Source organism: Melanotaenia boesemani, chromosome 19, assembly GCF_017639745.1.
Source record: "Melanotaenia boesemani isolate fMelBoe1 chromosome 19, fMelBoe1.pri, whole genome shotgun sequence".
Classification (NCBI taxonomy): domain Eukaryota; kingdom Metazoa; phylum Chordata; class Actinopteri; order Atheriniformes; family Melanotaeniidae; genus Melanotaenia; species Melanotaenia boesemani.
The window spans coordinates 14753332-14773273 of record NC_055700.1 but is presented as its reverse complement, the minus strand read 5'-3'; the positions used below and the strand labels follow the sequence as shown (position 1 = coordinate 14773273).

The 19942-nt window shown below is 36.1% G+C and overlaps 3 protein-coding genes across 4 annotated transcripts in view; 2 read left to right on the top strand and 1 right to left on the bottom strand.

Annotated features, from left to right (window-relative positions):
- Positions 1-8899, bottom strand: part of ric1 (RIC1 homolog, RAB6A GEF complex partner 1) — a 32533-nt gene extending 23634 nt beyond the window's left edge. For both annotated transcript variants that reach the window (XM_041970860.1, XM_041970861.1), the window contains exons 1-2: positions 8292-8899; positions 3838-3945 (exon numbers count right to left, since the gene is read on the bottom strand). In XM_041970860.1, coding sequence (XP_041826794.1) covers positions 3838-3945; positions 8292-8432 — 249 coding nt within the window. In that variant the 5' untranslated portion in view covers positions 8433-8899. The remainder of the gene's footprint in view (positions 1-3837; positions 3946-8291) is intronic.
- Positions 8900-9282: 383 nt separating this feature from the next.
- exosc2 (exosome component 2) lies at positions 9283-14659 on the top strand. Its single transcript, XM_041970878.1, has 9 exons — positions 9283-9624; positions 10669-10770; positions 10881-10926; positions 11021-11110; positions 11188-11253; positions 11344-11412; positions 11736-11912; positions 13401-13529; positions 13846-14659. Exons 1-9 carry the CDS (start codon positions 9503-9505, stop codon positions 13924-13926), a joined length of 882 nt encoding a protein of 293 aa, XP_041826812.1. The 5' UTR covers positions 9283-9502; the 3' UTR covers positions 13927-14659.
- Positions 14660-14745: 86 nt separating this feature from the next.
- abl1 (c-abl oncogene 1, non-receptor tyrosine kinase) overlaps positions 14746-19942 on the top strand; it is a 29032-nt gene continuing 23835 nt past the window's right edge. The window contains 3 exon segments of the mRNA XM_041970877.1: positions 14746-15255; positions 16204-16352; positions 16354-16567. Coding sequence (XP_041826811.1) covers positions 16254-16352; positions 16354-16567 — 313 coding nt within the window. The 5' untranslated portion in view covers positions 14746-15255; positions 16204-16253.

Genomic DNA, 19942 nt, shown 5'->3' with positions numbered 1-19942 from the left:
TTGTAAAATGTTAAATCACTAAGAAACTTACTAAAATCGGCACAAAGCCACCACAAACTTTGAATTGTACTTCATGGTAGAAGTTGGTGCTCCCTGTCTGAGGCACCAACTGCTCTTGAGTGCAAAAGTTAACCTTATTTAAGCAAAACCGTCTACATTTGTATTAATTTAAATCACCTACAATAATTCTAGTTTCATTCAAGATGCTTTTCTCAATAGTATATCAAGACAACACATGGTCTTTAACATTACGTTTAAAACATTATCATAGTTTTTGATCAGAAGATGGCAAACTTAAGCTTAAATACAAAATCTATGAAGTGGCTTGACTCCCACCATGGGTCAATGAGGCTAAACTAAATGCAGGTGCTCACATCTAAACAGTTGCTTCAAAGTTAACAAACCTTTAAATGTCTAAACAATTTCCTGTTTGAAGGGATTTTTTAAACAGTGAAAAGAAGAAAATAGTATATACACCTCACAGATGTAAGAAAAGTCTCCCAAAGGGAATATCAAAGTTGACTAAATGAAACTGCTTTAAATTCAGATATTCAGCATGGATTAAAATCATAATGACTGCTTTAATCTACAATCAGAGCTGTCTCTGATGTTAATCTTTTCATATAAGTGGAGTTAAAGAGGAATTTCTGATGTATGAGTCAGAGGTTAAACAACATTAAATAATCTTAAGAAGGGAGCACCTGACTAAAGGCGAGCATTAAATATAGCCTGACTTACTGCTGTCCCAGCTACATTCACAGCATTCCTTCATATTTTCTTTGGCTTCACCACGAAAAGGAGAGACAAAAGTAAGGGCAGAGATATGTGAAAAATAGAAACAAACTGAAGTACATCTAACAACAAGTTAGAATGTTAATACAAAAATAATTTCTACATTTTCTATCGTTTTCAATTTCTGGGGCATTAGTTGGATGTTGGAAGAAATAATGCCAATATACAGTTTTATTTCTAATATCTTGAAGATTTTGAACAAAAATATTTAATAGAGAAATGTAAAAAGGAATATTTTTTTAATTCAGTTTTTTGATCTGACCTTGTCTTATTTGAACAACAGTCATGAGTGTGTCATAATGTCCTCTTAAACACCTGATAACCTAGAGGACAAGAGGTGGTGTTGGGATAAATATGTAGGACCCACTAGCATACTGACTTCTGAACCACACCTTCTGTCCTTGAGTGTATCTCCTTTCAACTGGTTTTCTCTGTTCTCGAATGGTTACAGAGCATTGCTAAAGGAAGAAATGATGCCAGAAGCATGTTAAACATTTTGCAGCTCTAGTTTCAAAAGGAGCATGAATTTTGAAAAAGTAAAAAAAAAAAAAAAGTTTGAAATGTTTTTGCACCATTTTTAGCTAACTTTTTTAGTAAATCTTTTGCTTTATTTTATTTTATTTATTTATTTATTTATTTATATATATATATTATTTTTTTTGCAAAATTTTCTTTTTTTTAATGGGGTTGTGAATGCAACAATGGTTTAATAAACAAGACAACAGTCTTGTAATTTTAAACCAGCCCTCTGACAGTTTTAATGTTGTAAACATGGATGCTAGCACACAAACAGAAAGCAGCAGCTTTCCAGAGTAGGTGCTACTGATTCTAACAAATCTTAACTTTTTTTGTTTCTATGCCGTCTGTTTCTGTTACTTGATCACATGACCTTTAGAACCTGAATGACTCATGATGACTTGGGCTCTTGCCTTTTGTGAGATTACTCAACATGACACTTCTTTCACTTAGTTGCACAGCAAAGGATTTCAAGAGCTAACGAGTGGAGAAAACTCTTTCTGTCTGTGCCAAAGCGCTCTTTCTTACATATTTACCGTAAAGGCTGTAATGTTTTGGGTTAACACTAGTAACCAGGTAATTATCACAACATATTCTTAAATAACATCTCAGGTAAATTCAGACATAATGCAGTTTTTGTGCTTAAAGGTGGAGTCAAAATCTGCAAAAACAAGGTTGCAGTTTATTCACCAACTGAAAAATAACTGAAAGTAGCTCAGTTCCTGCTCTATCTTGGTGAAAAATCAACTGTGTTTGGAAGAAATAAGGCCTGTGTAGTTGTCAATACATACTAATAAAAGTGTTTCAAAGCAGTGTACGTCGATGCCTGCACAGTGGACAAGTTTCTATGAAGTGCATCTATAATCTTAAATATGATGTTAAACATTATTAATTTATTTACATCTTCCTACGAGGTCCGTATTTAAAAAGAAGAAGAAAAAAGAAGCTTGTGTAGGCTAACGGAAAGATGCTGACAAGATCAGTCATTTATTCTCCCTGTAGATGAGTAAGGATTTTTTTTAAATCATAACTTTCAAGCTTTGTTAACTACTAAATTGCATGTTTTTTTTTCTGTTGCTGGTATAGCCAATGCAGAGATGTAATAAGAGAAAAGAATGACCTGCAGATGATATTTCAGGATTATCCAAACAGAGAAACTATTTCAGAAATTTGCCCTCTGTGCTCCCTAATCATTGGTATATTTACACTCAATTACAAAACACAGAAAAAAGAAGCTTTCTCTGTCTTCCAAAAAGAGCTGAGACGACGAATACTTTCAGACAGCTGTATCTCTTACTTATAGAAACCTCACATGCTGTTTAACCAGTTTGAACACCAAATTTATCCAAAATGGAATGTAAGCATCAGTGACTAATTTACCATAGCGAATTTCAAAAGTATGGTTTCACTTAAAATGGACTGAACTAAAGTCAGAGTACAACGAACACCAGAAGACAACGTATAAAATGAATGTAGAAAAGTAAAGTCAAACTAATGCTCACAAACTGTTTGTCAAAGCCAGCATCACATACTGCTGCTTTATGTTTTACTCTTAGTTTGATCACATTTGGACCATTTTACTGTAAAGTGTCCTCCTTACTCTCCTTTGTTTAGCTAAAATGTTGAAGAATCACAGATAAACTGGCATCTTGTTTTTATCTTAAAAATCTTTATTTACAGCAATTCTGTAACAACTAAAAATAAAAATGAATTCACAAAATGTCATCCTACAGTAGGTTTATTTGTATGTAGGGGACAATAAAGTAGTTACAGGATCCTTTTCAGCATCATTAGAGTCTTAAACAGGAATAAGCCAAGCTCTTGCATCTGCCCTGCTCTTTGTACTGTGAAGCACCACAACTACAAGGAAGAACTTTTTAGCTTTTACAGAAGAGAGACATTAACAAAATCTTATCATTAGAGATTGATTATTGAATAATCATCTCCCCAATAACTGAAACGCCACGTGTAATAATCAATTTGGTAATGAATCAGTAAGAAGAGTGAGTACTGTTAAAATGAGCCGAGAACACACAGTCAACAGATAAAGAGAGACAAGAGAAAAAGAGGTGATTAGAGAAGACGGTGAGCTACACAACTGTTTGTTTGGTGTGAAAGAGGCCTTTAGGTGAGTCCAACACCTTATGAAAAGCAGCTCGTTATGCAGCCATATTTATTTTAGCCCCACAATATAGATGTGGGAACGTCCAGTTTTTCCAATAACATACAAATATAATAGTGTGTGTGAATTTTTTGTTGTGCTCACGCACCCAAACTTTGTCATTAATGTTAACAGTCCTGTTTGCTTTATAAAGAAATCCCAGCAAATTCTTAGTTATCCAATAATGATTTTCCCTTTTTTGTTTTAAAATTCAAGGTGATAGAGGAAAACCACCTATAAAAATCATATAATTTTTGTAATTTGCAGACAAACACTGCTTCTAAGTTTTGTATAGACAGGACAAAAAGACAGGAGCTAATCAGTCAAACTGCAAACATGATGAGGTGACACGGCAGTGGTGTACTTACAGCCACAGCTATCATGGAGTCGTCTGGTTTCCATTCTGCCTTTTGGTAGAAGCCAAACTGGGCCGCCGCCTTTGCAGACTCGATATAACTGACTATTAAAACACTAGGCTGTGGGTGAGGAGAAAGGATACAGAGCAGAAAATGAGCACTTCAATAATACCACAAATCACAACCATCCAAATGCCGCATAACGTAAACATTTCCCTTTCATTGAAAAACTTATGTCAGAGCTCCAAAATTTGACGACATAACAGTTGTATGAATTGTGATGTTAATTATTAACAAAATACCTCAAAACAAATAATCCAGTCCCACATCGACACATGTAATAAATAGCCCCATTGGCCCACTCTGCAAGGCAGATTAAGTAATTTTATAATATAGACTGTTGATGTGTTAAATGACTGGGAGCGAACCTTTTCTAAATATCAACCGTCCCTTTTACTGCATCTAAAATTAAACATGAGCGTTCAAAAAGTAACTAACAGTATCTGTGAGCACAATAATACACAAATCAAATGAAAAATCCAAACATGTTGATTATATTAAAACATTCAGAAAAAGCAGGACTGGAGATAAAATTGCATTTAAAATAATTTCCTTTGGAAAATAAAGAACAAATATGACTTGAAATTCTCTTACAACAATGTAATGATTGTAATGACTTACTGCCAAAAGTTTTAGTATCATCCCGTGAGGCCTATTTATTGGGTAAAAACAAATCAACCCCAGCAAATAAAATTGTCACAGAAAAACCAGGACATTGCATGTGAGTGAGGTAACTCAAGTAGGGAAATGTTTCCAGTAATTCTAGCTGTGCTGATACCTAGTCAGTGAAATTAGAGAAGGGGTTTTAACAATTTCTACCCCATAGTATCATTTTCATAGAATTAACATTTAATAAAGCTACTGGCTGGGAAGAAACATCTCCTCTCTTTAGGATCTCCCAAAAATTGTTTAAGAGGAAAAAATCTTTAGTATTGTTACAAGACTTTGATCACGGTGACAGCTTCACAAGGATAAAGATAGTTTAATTCTAAGGAATAATAATAAGTTTTTTTTTGCCTCAGTACTTTAGCTCAATTGTCTGTAATGAAACAATAACAATGAAGCTATTGCATATATAAATATTAATTTAAGGTTATAACTAGACCTCAGCAGATGCAGTGATTCTGCATTTATTGGCCATTATCGTTAATACTGTTACTACTATATGTTTACAACTGCTGTAACTGATTTAATTATCAGCACTATGCCAAAATAATCTGCATTTTTGGGGCAAGATATCTACATCATATTGAATGACTCATTCTTCATCCCATAAAGGAAATTATACTGTTGCAGTATAACCACAGTTTTTTTATGCTGCAGAAATGGTGAAGCCTCTGGCTAAACACACACTGTTAAATCCATGTATTGTGTGGAGGATGTGCAGCATTGTTCATTATGTTAAAGAGCGTGTTCAACAATCTTCTTTACACAATCAACTCCAGAGCTGCCCCTTCCGAATCGTCTGATACAGTAAATAAATAAATACATACATACATACACGCATTTTGAATACATTTTTGAGGTTTGAAACAAAACAAAAACAAAAACAAAAAAAAAAAAAAAAACACTGACCTGATATAACTGGAAGACTAACCGGAAAACTTTTACTTTTTTTTAATAAAGTAAGCAGGTGTACTTCACAAAAATACTGAGACCAGCCATAAGAAAAAAGACTCAACTTTGTATGCCAACTTCTTGAATTAAACTAACTTGCAGAGTAGTAATGACACAATTTACATGATGCTTTCCTCAGCATTTCCATCTCCCATGTAACACCACAGTCAGTTTGTATTAGTGAGATCTCAGCAAAGCACGACTAACTACCTAAACAGCTACTCTCAGCCACATGTGAAAAACAACACTAGTGTTTTCTTGTAAGTATCCAAACACAGGTATGTGTACACAACATGTCCAGCTGTGGCAGGGTGTCAGAACAGAACTGCAATAAAGCTAAGCTACTGAGCTACAGGGATTAGCAATAACGGCTCAGCTGAACTGACAGAGCTCAGGCTGCCTGGGCTGCAGCTGAGGACAGATGGGATCAAAAGACACTACACCTGGTAGCAAAATGATGGCTGAGTGCAATCTGAGAAAAGAAAAGAAAAAAAAAAACAGCGGGCGGTGGGGCAACAGCAGATTTACAAATCGTCTTATTTCACTAGATAACCCAAGCCATGAATATTCTATTTATGGAGGGAAACCTGCAGCAGAACATTACAAAACTAGTTGTGGGTTATTCTAGTATCAGCATAGATATAAACAGTCATGTTCTCTGACATGACTAAATTTTAATTTAGTACACATTTTCACACTACAAAAAAATATTTGTGTTCATAGAAAGCAGTTGGGATCAGTGGAGGGGAAACATATTGCTGTTATATAGTGATAACTGCAATCATGAACACAGTATTGAATTTCACATCATAATTCAGCTTTAACACAGAAATTGCTATTTATGTTTGCTTTAATAAAACATAAAAAAGGTTCCTCAGAATAAAAACAAACACAAATCTCAAGTACACCCCTGCATGAAAAGTAGGACTGGGGAGTACTGAATATAACAGATGTGAAAGCTGCAAATCAAGTGGAAGACATTGTTCTAGTCAACACATCTGAGACGTTCCTCTTCCTAAATTACTCACTTGTACTCATGGGCAGACATATGTCATGAAGAAAGAGGGGAAGCAGAATATGGTCACATCCTGTGTGAGCCTCAGGAACTTTACAGTGATCCTGATCCATTGTTGTTGCATCTACTCAATAATACAGTCTGTGTGGGACACAGGCTGTTATAAACAATGAGCTAAACTGCAGGTTATAGGGTCAAATGACCCCTCTTCTACAGCAAATTCTCTTAATAAATGAGGGCAAACATTTTAGACTAAATGATCAAAACACAGATCTCTGTTTGGGATTTCAAGTCTTCTCTGAAATTAATTGATCAGTATAATATTTTGTAGTCACATTATGTCTGTAAATGATTTGATATTGCTCACTCCTCCAACTCTTCCGTTGTTATAGGTGGGGCTTCTTTGACATTAGTATTCATATTTCTCTCGAGATATAAGACTGTCAGTATTATGTTCACTTTTTTCTCCAAAATGCCACATGGCCACATAGACAACGACTCTGGTCAGCTGAAATTACCTTGTTGCCTCATTACAAGTTTAGTGCCAACAACAGAATCTGTTTAGCCAGTTGTTTAGGATGTGACAGCCGTTTACACTGTTCCACAAGTAAATTAATGAAGTATGCAGAAATTTGTATGAGATAATAAGCAGTCCATGTCAATACAAACAGATGGTATTTTAATGCAGCTGGCTATTCTAAACAAATAGACCCTAGAATTGTTATTTCTAGTCCACCAGCATGTTAACATTCCCAGCAGAGAAGGAAATACCTGGACCAGTCCTGGTAGAAACAGAAATTTTTATGTCCTCTTTTTGTTTGTTAGAATTTCCCTGCTTTTCATTTACAAATATAAATCACATTGAGGTATTTTGTTGTTGTTTTTTGTTTTAGCAAATGGTTTTGTCAGTTTAATTTGATCTAGTGGTCATTCCTGTCCTGTGTGACTTGACATTTTTGAAAATGTCTCAGACAAATTACATTTCATTATCCAATCATGTGTCGTGTAATGAAATAACCTCAATCCTAAACCCTAACTCTGCTTTTGAAGAGTCTGACAAAGTGACAAAAGTCAATTTAAAGAAAAACAAAGTTAATTCATGTACTATTAAAGTTCCCTAAATTATTACACATTTGTGGAGGAGAAACTACAAATAACAACATCACTAACTGCCCTGACATTATTAGGTATGTTCATCATTTCACTCTGAAAGATCCTGAGCTAAGGTTAAGACACTACCAGACAAAATAGGCCTCAACATGTTGTCTGAGTATTTGTACTAGAACGGTGTTGGATATTCCAGGCTGATAACCATGTATACTTTGAACCAAAGCATATAAGGGAATATTTTCAGAAACACTCAAGTTTAATTAAATGTAAGCAGAAGATGTTAAGAACTCAAGTTTATTTGTGATCAAGTGTGGGAACTCTAAAGCAAGAAAAACCATTAGATCTTTGTGATAAATTAAGTAAAGAATGACTGTAATCTGCTACTCTGCTCAGGCTTTGAAATGTGAACGGATGTACACAAACTGTAATATAGCTTAACAACGGCACCTGGCATCTAGTGAAACGAGTATATCTAGTTAAATACTCTGGATCTATCTTGGTCAAAAGATACCACAGTAGCCCTTTTAAGTACAGTCTGTCGTGCTGTAATGCTTATAAAACTGTTGCAGTTTTAAAGAGTGGTGGCTTCATCTACAAGTGAAAGTAGCGCAACTGATATTTTTTTCTAGTTGAGACGACACTGGCCGCTGTTTGCTAAACTTACCCGACTAAACCAGATACTGAGCTGTGTCTCCGACAGCAGGGCGAAGTAAAACCTCTGTGAGCTGGGCTGGATGTGAAAGGGCTCCTCTTCACTCTTGAGCGGACAAAGCAGCCTCCGTGGCCAGCCGGTTAAAAAATACATGACGGCAAACTCGGTTCGTCTGGACACTCCACAAACAGTGCAGCAAAGCCCAATCCTACTCGAGTAGTAGATTTTAATCCAAGTGACTCATGAGCGGCTTTTTTGATGGAAACAAAAACCTTGAATAAGCCCAGTTTTGGCACTGCTTAGACTATCGATCTACATATGCCATATAGTAGCCGATGGAGCTACACGGCTAGCACCGAGCTAGCATTGGATTTCAACTTGAAGCTAATGAGGGGTTAAGAGAGCCACTGTGTAACCGAAAACAAAGGCAACCAGATCCGTAGCGTTAACTTGCAAGGACAAACGGCGTACCGCGACTGACAAATGGGTCGATAAACTTTAAGTTCCGGTGCCGTATCAGTTCTGACAGCGTCTGGACCAGTGGTGTTTATAAACGGCTAAGCGTCCAGTTTTCACTCCTCTGTGCCTCACCGTCGCCATCTTTACAAGAGTCTATCCGATTTAACGCTCATTGGCCAGGACGGAGAAGTTTGCGTCGTTGATATCTGACGTCACCTTACTGTTGCGCGAGTCCAGGGTTGCAATAAAGGCAGCGTAGCTCGACGCTGACATCTGGTGGAGAAAAGAAGTGCTTGCACAAACAAAGAAAGTAATTTCCAATTGTAATTTGATTAATGTGAACCGACATTTCTACAGCATCCAGAAAGTTTGTGATAGGAGGACATGTTCTATACACCGAAGGTGAAATGAGGTTTTTGTTCAAATGATCTCTTTATTGTGTCGGTATTTTAACACCAAGAACCGGCGTGTAATTTTGCCTTATGGGTTTATGGCTGTAGTACATCCGCCGTACCAGAAGGGGGATGTAATGTGGCGTTGACACCATCACATGACACAGAAGAAGTAGGAGGAGGAAAGTTTGTTTCCTGGCATGGTCTGAAACTGCTGCAATAATTTTATAATTTTAACAGCCTTTGTATGAGTTTTTTATATGCTACTGGTAAGATTAGGGCAAATAAATACAAAGAATAATTTGGTAGTAACATTTACAGCTGTACGGAAACCGACTTAAACAGAGAAGAAGAGAAAACGCAGAAAGAAGCATGGCTGCGGACATGAGATTACCCGCTATTAGAAAAACTGTATCTCTGTCAGTTTCTGCCTTCGACCGAAAAGATCTGGTCGTCCCCGGCGATGTTATCACTTCAGACACTGGTTTCATGAGGTGAGCACTGGTTTTGTTTTGGGATAACATTATACACAATACGATGCTGTATGTATGTAAGGCTGATGACTGGTATACAGGTCACTTATACAGGTGTAAAAGAAAAAGAAGTGAGAATTGCGCAAAACTTAATTTATTTGAGTAATTCGATTTAAAGGGGAAACTAGTATGTTGTATAGACTCAAAGTAAGATATTTAAGCATGGATCAGCAGAAAAGCTTTTTGGAGATGCTGACTTCATTTTCCAGCAGGACTTGGAACCTGTCCACACTGCCAAAAGAACCAAATCCAGCAAACCTTCCTGACCTGAACCCCATACATGAGACAGAGCAGTGCAGAAGAATTGAAGTCCTCAATTGAAGCATCCTGGTCTTCCATTACACCTAAGCCATGCCACATGATGTTTTATTATAGTAGATGTACATTATGATGTGTTATGTTAGTGTATTGTGATGATTAGCATGAATGTGTATTTTTATATTGTCACCATGTATACTGAGCTGACCCCAGGAAGAATAGCTGCTGATATGCAAAAGTTAGTGGGGATCTTAAATAAACAAACAGGCTGATAACATCCATGTCACGCCTCATTAAGGAAGTAATTCATGCAAAAGGGGCTCAAACCAAGTGCTGAGTTCATATGCATGACTAAACTCTTCAGATGGTCAACATCTCTGTGTTCAAAATCCTTTTTAAAATATTTTTATTTAATTTTTTTTATTTAATTGATTTAATGTTTTCAAACTTAGAGATTTTGATTTCTTGGTTTTCATAAGGTCTAAGTCATAATCATCAAAATTATAATGAGTAAATGTTTGAAATATCTCACTTTATATAATGAGTCTATTATTAGTTTACCCTTTTGAGTTGAATTACTGAAATAAATTAAGTTTTGCACAATATTCTAATTTTTTTAGTTTCACCAGTATTTGACAGCTGCTGTTTTTTTAAACATTTTGTAGTTAAACTCAACCTTTCTAATCTTCCCGCTTTCAACAATGAAACCTTTTGGCATAAACAACACTATGTGCAATTTCTTCACAGGGGTCATGGCACCTATGTTGATGATGACAAGTTGACAGCTTCAGTCGCTGGCGAGGTGCAGAGGGTGGATAAACTGATATGTGTCAAACCCCTTAAGACCAGGTAATTCTTTAAATTAATATTTTTTTATTAACTACAATACAGGGCTGTGGTGCATTAAATAATTTGCTTGTGCACTGCTTTTACTCAGTTTATATCTTATTTTTTTGCAGATTTAATGGTGAGGTTGGAGATGTAGTGGTTGGCAGAATTACAGAGGTGAAGGATTGTGTCTGTACCTGAAAGAAAAATGTGATTAAAATAAAATTGGGTCATTTTGATTAGCAAAAACTTATGTGCGATTTTTATGTAGGTACAGCAAAAACGGTGGAAGGTGGAGACCAATTCTCGACTGGACTCTGTTCTCCTGTTGTCATCTGTCAATCTTCCTGGAGGAGAGCTGGTGGGACTATAGAAAACACTTTTCTTTGGGGAAGGTGTATTAAAGCTTTGGCTGAACTCTTTGAACTTGTCTTTTAGAGGAGAAGATCAGCAGAAGATGAGCTCACCATGAGAGAGTACCTTCAGGAGGGCGATCTCATCAGTGTAAATCAGTTTAATCTTTTTTTATAATTTGCTTCCCCAGTTTTTATCCCCACTTCTAATGACTATGCTGTGCTGTTCTTGTGCTTTTAGGCAGAGGTGCAGTCTGTCTTCTCTGATGGAGCCCTGTCACTTCACACCCGTAGTTTAAAATATGGAAAAGTGAGTTAAAGTGAACAATGACTTGTGTAAATTCCCACCACGATTCACTTGATTCAGCCTGCTTCATTACTCTGTGGTTTTGTGCTATAACAGACCTGGCTTGAAAGCTCTGAAATACCTCATATTTTAAAATCTGAGTTTAGCTCATGTCTCATTGGTATTTAGATGCAAGCAAGCAGTGACATTTAGAATATCTTAAACATTTATGTATTGTTTTTGCTGTCTTTATAAAGTTATGATTGTCTTTTGTTAAAATTAAAAATCAGAGACAACTTTTAATGACAGTTCTCATTTGACTTGCTTCTTCTCTTTCTGACTGTTAGTTGGGTCAAGGAGTGCTGGTACAGCTCTCCCCATCTTTAATTAAAAGACAGAAAACACATTTCCACAACCTGCCATGTGGTGCATCCATTATCCTTGGGAATAATGGCTTTGTCTGGTTGTATCCCACTCCGGGACAACAAGAGGAGGAAGCAGGGGGCTTTTACACCAGTCTAGAGGTAGGCTCAAATCCCCCCAAAAAAGCAAATTTTTATGTATTTGTTTGACTATATTATCAGTATGGATGAGGATTTTTAAGTTGAGAGACCGATTTATAAGTTGAAATATAAATATGATGAAAATACTGATATTTATGACATAAATGCTGCTGGTCCTGTTTAGGTTCGCTTACAGTTCTGCTAATAGATGGCCGTCAAAAAATTCACACAATTTTTATGTGTGGTTTCTAAAAGTGTGCTTGTTAATATATATAAGTACCTACTGAAATTATTTGGACGCAGTTCACATGTGAAACACCTATCTGTCTGGGGTCTCACAAGTGTGTGTCGGAGTGAAAATGAACCATGATGTTGGGAGAATTGTTTGCAGAACTGTAAGGAAGGACTGTGTTAAAAAACAAATCTGATGGATCCTATAACACATCTGCAATCACCAAACAGCCCTAAAGCACAAAAGTCTTTATAATTCTAAAATAGATAGTCTGGAATCACCAACGGACTTCCTATAGCAGGCTGTCCATCAAATCAAAACTGAGTAATTTGAAACAAATGGTCTTGGTTTAATAAATGAAATCTGGAGGTTTTTTTTTTTTTAGGTGATGAGAGAGCCTAACAGGTAGACAACCATCAGTGGAGCACTCCACCAAACAGGCCTTTACAGAAAAGTGGTGAAAAAGAAGTCGTTCTTCACTAAAACTAACATTACAATCAGCTAGGAACTTGATTCTGAGACCATGAAAAGCATTTAGAGAAAATATTAAAGACTAAACTATTTGGCTACAAATCCCAACATTATTTGTGGAAGAAACCAGACGCTGATCATACCTCTTTACTACTATTGTTATTGTCAAACATAGTGTCAGAGACATCATTTGTTGTTTTTTGCTGTGCCAGAGGCTGAAAAAGGTTGATGCAGAAAATACAGAACAGTTCTGAGTAATAATTCCTCCAGAATGGTCAAGATCTCAAGTTCACATTTCAGCAGTAAAAAAAAATTTGGAGCATATATCAACAAGAAAGCTCAGGAATGGCTTCTGTAAGAATTTGTAAAAGCCCTGAAGCTGTTCAGCTAGAATACAGACCTGAACCCAGTAGAGCTGGAAAACCCCTGCAGTTGTGTATATTACTTTGTTGTTGTTGCTTCATGAGGAAAAAGAGTGTTTAATCCATTCAAAGATCATTCTTAAACATACAATATGAAAAAACTTTAAAAGGTCTAAACAAATTTAAATTGCACTGTAATTCATTTGCCAGAGTTTGCTGCTGTGAAAAGGCAAATGTACACAGAAACTTTAGAAATGTGCATTGTGTGTGTTTATAGGGTTATATCCTTCATACAGAACACTTAAAACTTGTGGCGTTCATGTAAAATCCATTATTTTAATCCAAGGCAAATGTGCTGAAGAGCCTGAAATATATGACAGTTCAAATACTTGTGGGCTGCTTTAACTGAAGTTGGTTTTGTGTCTCTTGTCTCTGTCCTCGCAGCCTGTTAGCCTGTCAGATCGAGAAGTGATTTCACGGTTGAGAAACTGCCTGCTGGCTTTGGCGGCACACAAAGTCCTTTTGTATGACACCAGTGTTCTCTACTGCTATGAATCGTCACTCCAGCATCAGGTAAAAGGCACCGAGATAGAACATGATATACTGTTATATTAATTCAAATTTAACACTGTGCTGTCAGTTTTGGATTATAGCCATTGTTACACAAGTGTAAACAATGGTAGTGGGTAAAATTGCAATAAAAAACTTTTCCATGATTTATGGTGCCATCTGGTGGCCATAATGTAAGTTTGGCTTTGACTTGCATATCATCTCGCTGGTTGGAATCCACATAGTTTATTGTATTGACCTTAAGGGATGGGAACAAATGACTAGATCAGTGCTTCCCATGAATGTTGCTGAATAAGTTTGCTTTATGCTGTTTCTGTAGGTCAAGGACGTCTTGAAGCCAGAAGTGATGGAGGAGATCGTAATGTTGACACAACAGAAGCTGTTGGAACAGGAAAGTTAAAGAGCTCATAAACCTCATGAAACTAAAGTAATATCAAGCAGCAGCATAAGGGGACCTCAGACCCCTTAAAGACTGAATAAGGTTCTTTTCAAACGACTTATTTGTTAAAGTGAGCTATTTGTTTGTGTTAGTAATGAACTGATGATCATTATTGAAGTGGTAATGGAAAAGATAAATAAACATGAGATAAATAAATAAAGTTTTATCTTTACCTTTCAGAAATAAATGGAACACTTTTGATAATATTTGGCATTATACAAAGCAATTACATGTATTATCTGAAATAAATTTTTGTAATTTCTGTACATTTTTACTAATTTTCAGATTGGTCTGTGTTGTGAACAATGAAGAAATGTACCAAATGTGTTTGAAAACAGGTGTTTAAAAGGATAGACCTTACATAAACAAAAATGCATATTCTTTAAATTAATTTTATTATAAAATACTTGATTAGCTATTTGTTCTCTTATACTTGTGGGCTATTTTGAACAGTATATGTCAAATGTTTGTTCTTGCATTACACGTCAAACTGACATTTAGCCGAAATGAAATTAAACTTTTGCGCAGTGTCTTGTTTAAGGCTTTGAAAATTTCGCAAAATGTACAATTTATGTTTTTTTTAGCAAGGGTTATGGCAGTAGATCTCAGCGGCGTTTATTCTGCTTTTCTTCTTTCTTTGTGCACTGCTGTTTGTCCATTCTGATGTTCCAGCATAATAAAATCCTGTGTACCGTTCCCAAACACTAGCCCACGCACGCACGAGACGTCACACGTAGCCCCACCCACATATTTCTGTAAACCACCTTGCGTATGGAAGTATGGCGGCTCCAGCGACACAACTGTTACTCGGCCAAAGTTTACTGCCCTGGTTTTTACGTTAAAGCAATGAATACGTACGACAACAGAGGAATCGATAACGAAGAGATTGGCGGCTGTGAGCAGAGGAGAGGACTTGCAGAAAGAGTGTCTCTTTTGGGAAGAGTTCCCTCAACTTCTCTTCGCCTCCTTGATTGAAGTGTCTTAGTCTGGGTACCACAGGGGGAGAAGCTCCGCAAGACGGAAAGAGTGGACACGGAAGTTTGAAACAAACCAATTTCTGTAATTTTGAAAAAGACCAGTTGCCAAGTGTGAAACTGCTCACCAGAAATGTTTTTGTGAGACGTTCATGTGCACTTGTCTGAGGTCATTAGCCAACTGTTGACTGTTCGATGTGCATTCAAGGGTCTGGCGCTTCACACCACCAGCAGACGTTGGTTAGCTTTCATGGCTATCTTCAACGTTAGCTGGAGGTCGCCAGTTAACCAACAATCACAATGTTTCTGTGGCCGTGTAAGTTTCCTTTCATTTATGTTCATACTCCAAGAGTTTTTTTAACTATACAAGTTTTTGTAAAGTTTTAAAGCTCTGTCCTTGTTTACGATTGTGTTTACTACTGAAAACAAACTTATGACATTGCTTTTGTGATAAAATAAGGTACCCTCGGACAAGTCTTGGGGTCAATACTTAACCATCTACTACGATTTAATGAACCTTTTGTGTATGTCCTCGTAGTAAATAGGTTTTTACTTCGAGCCTCTTGTTTAGTAGAAAATCGAAACAGGATTCCGTGATGTGTGTAACCTGCAGTAAAGTCAGGTTAACAAACATTAACATGCTATTTAAAGAACGTGATTGGCGTTAAAACGCAAATTCAGTAGTGTTGCCTGGATGCGATCCAGGCAATACAATATACAGAACGGCGACGATTTAAAGGGCAAAATATCACCCTTGACCACCCCTCTCTGACATGGTCCACTTGTCTCTTTAAAGGAAAGAGACTCTGTACATCAGTACTAACTTATTCTGAGTACTCACCTGTATCCTGTAATGAAATGTGCTGGATGGGGTTTGTTCCAGGATAACAGCTGCCACAGAGCCTTAGGGGTTGCTGCAATTTTTAAATATAAAGACAGTGGTGTTTTATGTTCTTCATAGCCACCACATCTCAATTCAATTAAGTAAGACTATTTTAATGATTTAAGATCTATGTGTTCACATGTTACCCTCCACTGCTATAATCAACGTCATAAACACGGGAGTATAATTATTGGAGAAAGTTATATAATCCTCAAAAGTGGTCTAGAGAGTTGTAAAATCATGGAAGTTGTTATGGTCCTCATCTTTATGTCAAAATAGAACAGTTTAAAAAAAAAAAAAGCAAGCAAATTCATCTGAGAATTATCATTCCCCTCCACTTAAATCACCAGTGAGTCTTGACTGTTCTTATTTTTCTTCCAGATTCCTGTCAAATGCCTTGTTTTGTCATCTGAAGTGCACAGACTTCATTAATGTATGATAAACAGGGTTACCCTGGAGTGACACAGATCTGTGCTGGTGATCTGCACTTCCCTTTCTCAAGGAGAGGACAGTTTGAGTCAGGAAAGGGTCTCCTGTCTTCTCTCGATCCTCTACCTTTCTGGTGAGCAACTGAGTCCAGCTTGGAGAGTCCCGGCTGCAGCCTGGCATCCTGCCCTTATGGGGCAGCAGCCGGGAAAGCTTGTAGGGGACCAGAGGAGACCCAGTCTACCAGCCTTCATCCTGGGGGTAAAGAGAGAGTCATCACGCCATGTGACCAAGCCTTTGAATGTTTTTGATATCCATGGTAAGGTCAAACTCTACTATGAACTCTCAATAAGGTTATTTCCAGTCGACAGTTAAAGAATATCTGAAACTATTACCTTGGTCAGTTGTGTATGGTTAATGGTTGAAAAAGTTAAATAAGTTTAAAGTTTTCTGAGTATTATGTTTGCATTACTCTGAAAGCATATAATAAAACACTTCTCTGTGTTCTGTGTCTACTAGTTAAACTTCTAGTTAGTGAAATTACATAATGACGATGAGTAAACTGGACCATTGTACACCTCGATTAGTAATGCCAGATATCTGATTGCTTCAAATTCTTAGGCAGTTTCTTGCTTTTTCTCACCCTGTTTTATGTTAGATTGACTATTTTGGGAAGTTTGGACTGTTGGGACAAGAAAGACATTTGATGCAATTCTCATCAGTAGTTGCAACACTACATAGTGATTAAAGAAATATTGTTATCACAAACTGAGTGAACAGTTATACCTTTTTAATGGTTTATGATAAGATCTGTTGCAGTTTAACATTACAAGCAGTTCCCCAAAAACACTCTTTTCCGTAGAGGTGGTTGGATTTAACTGAGCCTTAAGATAAGATATACTTTATTTGTCCTACTGTGGAAAAATTTTAATATATTATTGTCTTTGTTCAGTTGGTATCTCTGCTATAATTAATTGAATTACAGTGTGATTTAATAGTTAATTTATTATTGTTACACTGTTTTTAAGTAGCACATCTTATTTGTTGCTAATTTCTCATGCACAGACATCACTTTTCCGAATGTAAATCACTCCATAGAAAAAAAAACTGTGGGTTATTTCTGTTTTAATCTGGAATTTAAATTACAGCTGAGCTGATAACTTATGTGATGGAGCTATTGATTAGATTTGTATATTTAAATGTTTACCTGAATTTGAGTCCAATGTCAGACACATTGTTTAAAAGCTGAAAAGGTATATAATATATTACATGGTAGTAAGAGGAGACCACCAGGAATAGATCTATTAACAGCTCATAAAATCAGGGAAATTGCACTTTGGTTGTTGTTTTTGTGTAAGACTGATAGAATGGACAAAGAAAAGGGAGGTATAGTTCCCAGCTTTGGGTACACAGCCAGACATTACTCTTTCCCATCCCAAATAATTTAGAAAAACATCTTTTGTTGTGAGTTGCAGAATTCAACAGTGCCTCCTACTGTGTAGGATAACGTGTCCTTTCTGCTACAAATGCTAATTTATATTGTAGGTTAGGTAAAAAAAAATCTGTTTTAGATTATTGATATAGTTGAATTTGTCATAAGATTGTTTCTTTTACATTTTGGTTTATTTTCCACAACTCAAAAGTAAAAACAGGGATTTCTCTAGTGATTTGTCGCTTATCTCAGTATTTATTGATTAGTTTCCAAAGTCGTATTATGAGCTCTGCTCTACATTGCATGAGGAAAGCATTGCCATTTCACTCCTTAGGCTGATCCCTTTGGTTCTGGGGAGGTCCTGGGACACTGTGGACACAGAGCCTTGCCCTGCTTTATAAAGCTATAATATGATATCCAAAGTATCAAATCATAAGTCTTATCTGGAGATGTTACAACCGGGATTTTCTGGACATGTGTCGTATAGTCTGAACAAATACAATAGTCTGTTCCTCCCCTGTTTAGAACCTGATGTTTTTCTGTCCCATTGGATGAAATTATTCTACTTTCTTTCATTTTCTGCTTGCTGGAACTCATAAATAGTACAAGCTGTGATCTCATCTCTTACTTTACTTCTTGTTTTCGTAGTCATTGGGTTGTTATTTATAAGTTGTGGCTCCTTAAAGTACCATCATGGTGGTCTATGTCTTCATTTATCATTTCCTGCCCACAATAAAATGATACATAAAATAGCCAAGGTACAGTAAAGGAGGCAGTCTACCATAAATCCAGACCAAGTTTAATCCTTGTTTGTTTTTCTTGTTTTCATTTCTTCGTCTTGGATGCTTAAAGACGATGAAGAGTTTTTAAGCATTGTGAAGTGTAAATTAAAAAACGGAATGCATTGATTCTTCAGATAATTTAAGTCATATATGGTTGAAAATTGTACAAACAGAACATAATGTTGAAACTGACACATTTTATTGACAAATATATACTCAATATAAATTTGATGCCAAAAGAGATGAGGCAACAAAAGTCAAGGAAAAATGTTTAATACTGACACTATAAAGAATTGGTGGAAAGTGGTCACATTTTACAAAAGAATTGTAAAATTGCAAAAAACAATAAATAAATAAATAAAAATAGTAATAACATTGGATATTTTGTGATGTACACTTTAGTATAATACCATGTCTACTGTTACAGATACAGTATTGTAGTGTAATCATGACAGTGTTACAAAGGCTTCATAAACATATAACTATTGTCAGTAACACACATCTAAAAATTGACCTTAAATTTCTAATTTTGTCAAAGGAAGAAAGAATTGGGTTTAAAAAAGTACATAAAAGTGTATAAATAATATCTATAAAAATACATAGTTATTTAAGACTGATCGGTTTAACTTGGATTAATATGAGTTAGAAAACTCATATGCACTTGGCATGGGATTGCTTTTTGCATCAGCATGACTGCAGTTAAGAGTCTAGGGGCTAAACTGGACCGCCTACAGTCCAGTTTAAAACCTGCAGTGAACTGACAACATTAATGATATAGTGAAATGAGATATACTAACAACACTGAGCTGTTGAGTTGTACTGAAATCCTTATCCTTGAGCAACAATCTCCTTGCTCCCAAACTCAAAGTTGTTTTAATTGTTGTCCCACCTTTTTTATTTTATTGAGCATTTTAGAAATCAGTACAAATTAATATGCTGTATTTTTGCTGTATTCAAGCAAATGTAGATTTAAAATGATTTCCAAGTTTTTAGATGTTTTTATTTACATTTTACACAACAGTTTTGGTTTTGTGGAAACAGTGCTGTAATATTGATTTGGGGATCAAGGTCAGTAATGAATGAATTCCCTCTGGGATTAGTAAAGTATTTCTGATTCTAAATAACTCATACACAAAGCAAAATAATAATATATATAATTTGAGAGATAAACCATATTTTCTTTTTTAAAGATCATCATCTGTTGCATTGGATGTGTGTCATGTATCCAGTTAACTGATACATTTAACAAAAGTGTAGGACTTTGAATGTCTTGGCAGCAATTCTTTCCACTGACTTGAAGTCTTGCATAACATAGAGGGGGACAGGACAAGGAAGGTCAGAAAAACAGAATGAAAGCTTTTGTCAGCAAATGGGTCAAATTTGGTAAAGGGTCAATGACGGGGCATATTTGTTTTCTCTTTCTGCCCCTTTCCTCTTGTGATGATCAGGTTAGACCATAAGAGGGATGTGAGCCATAGTG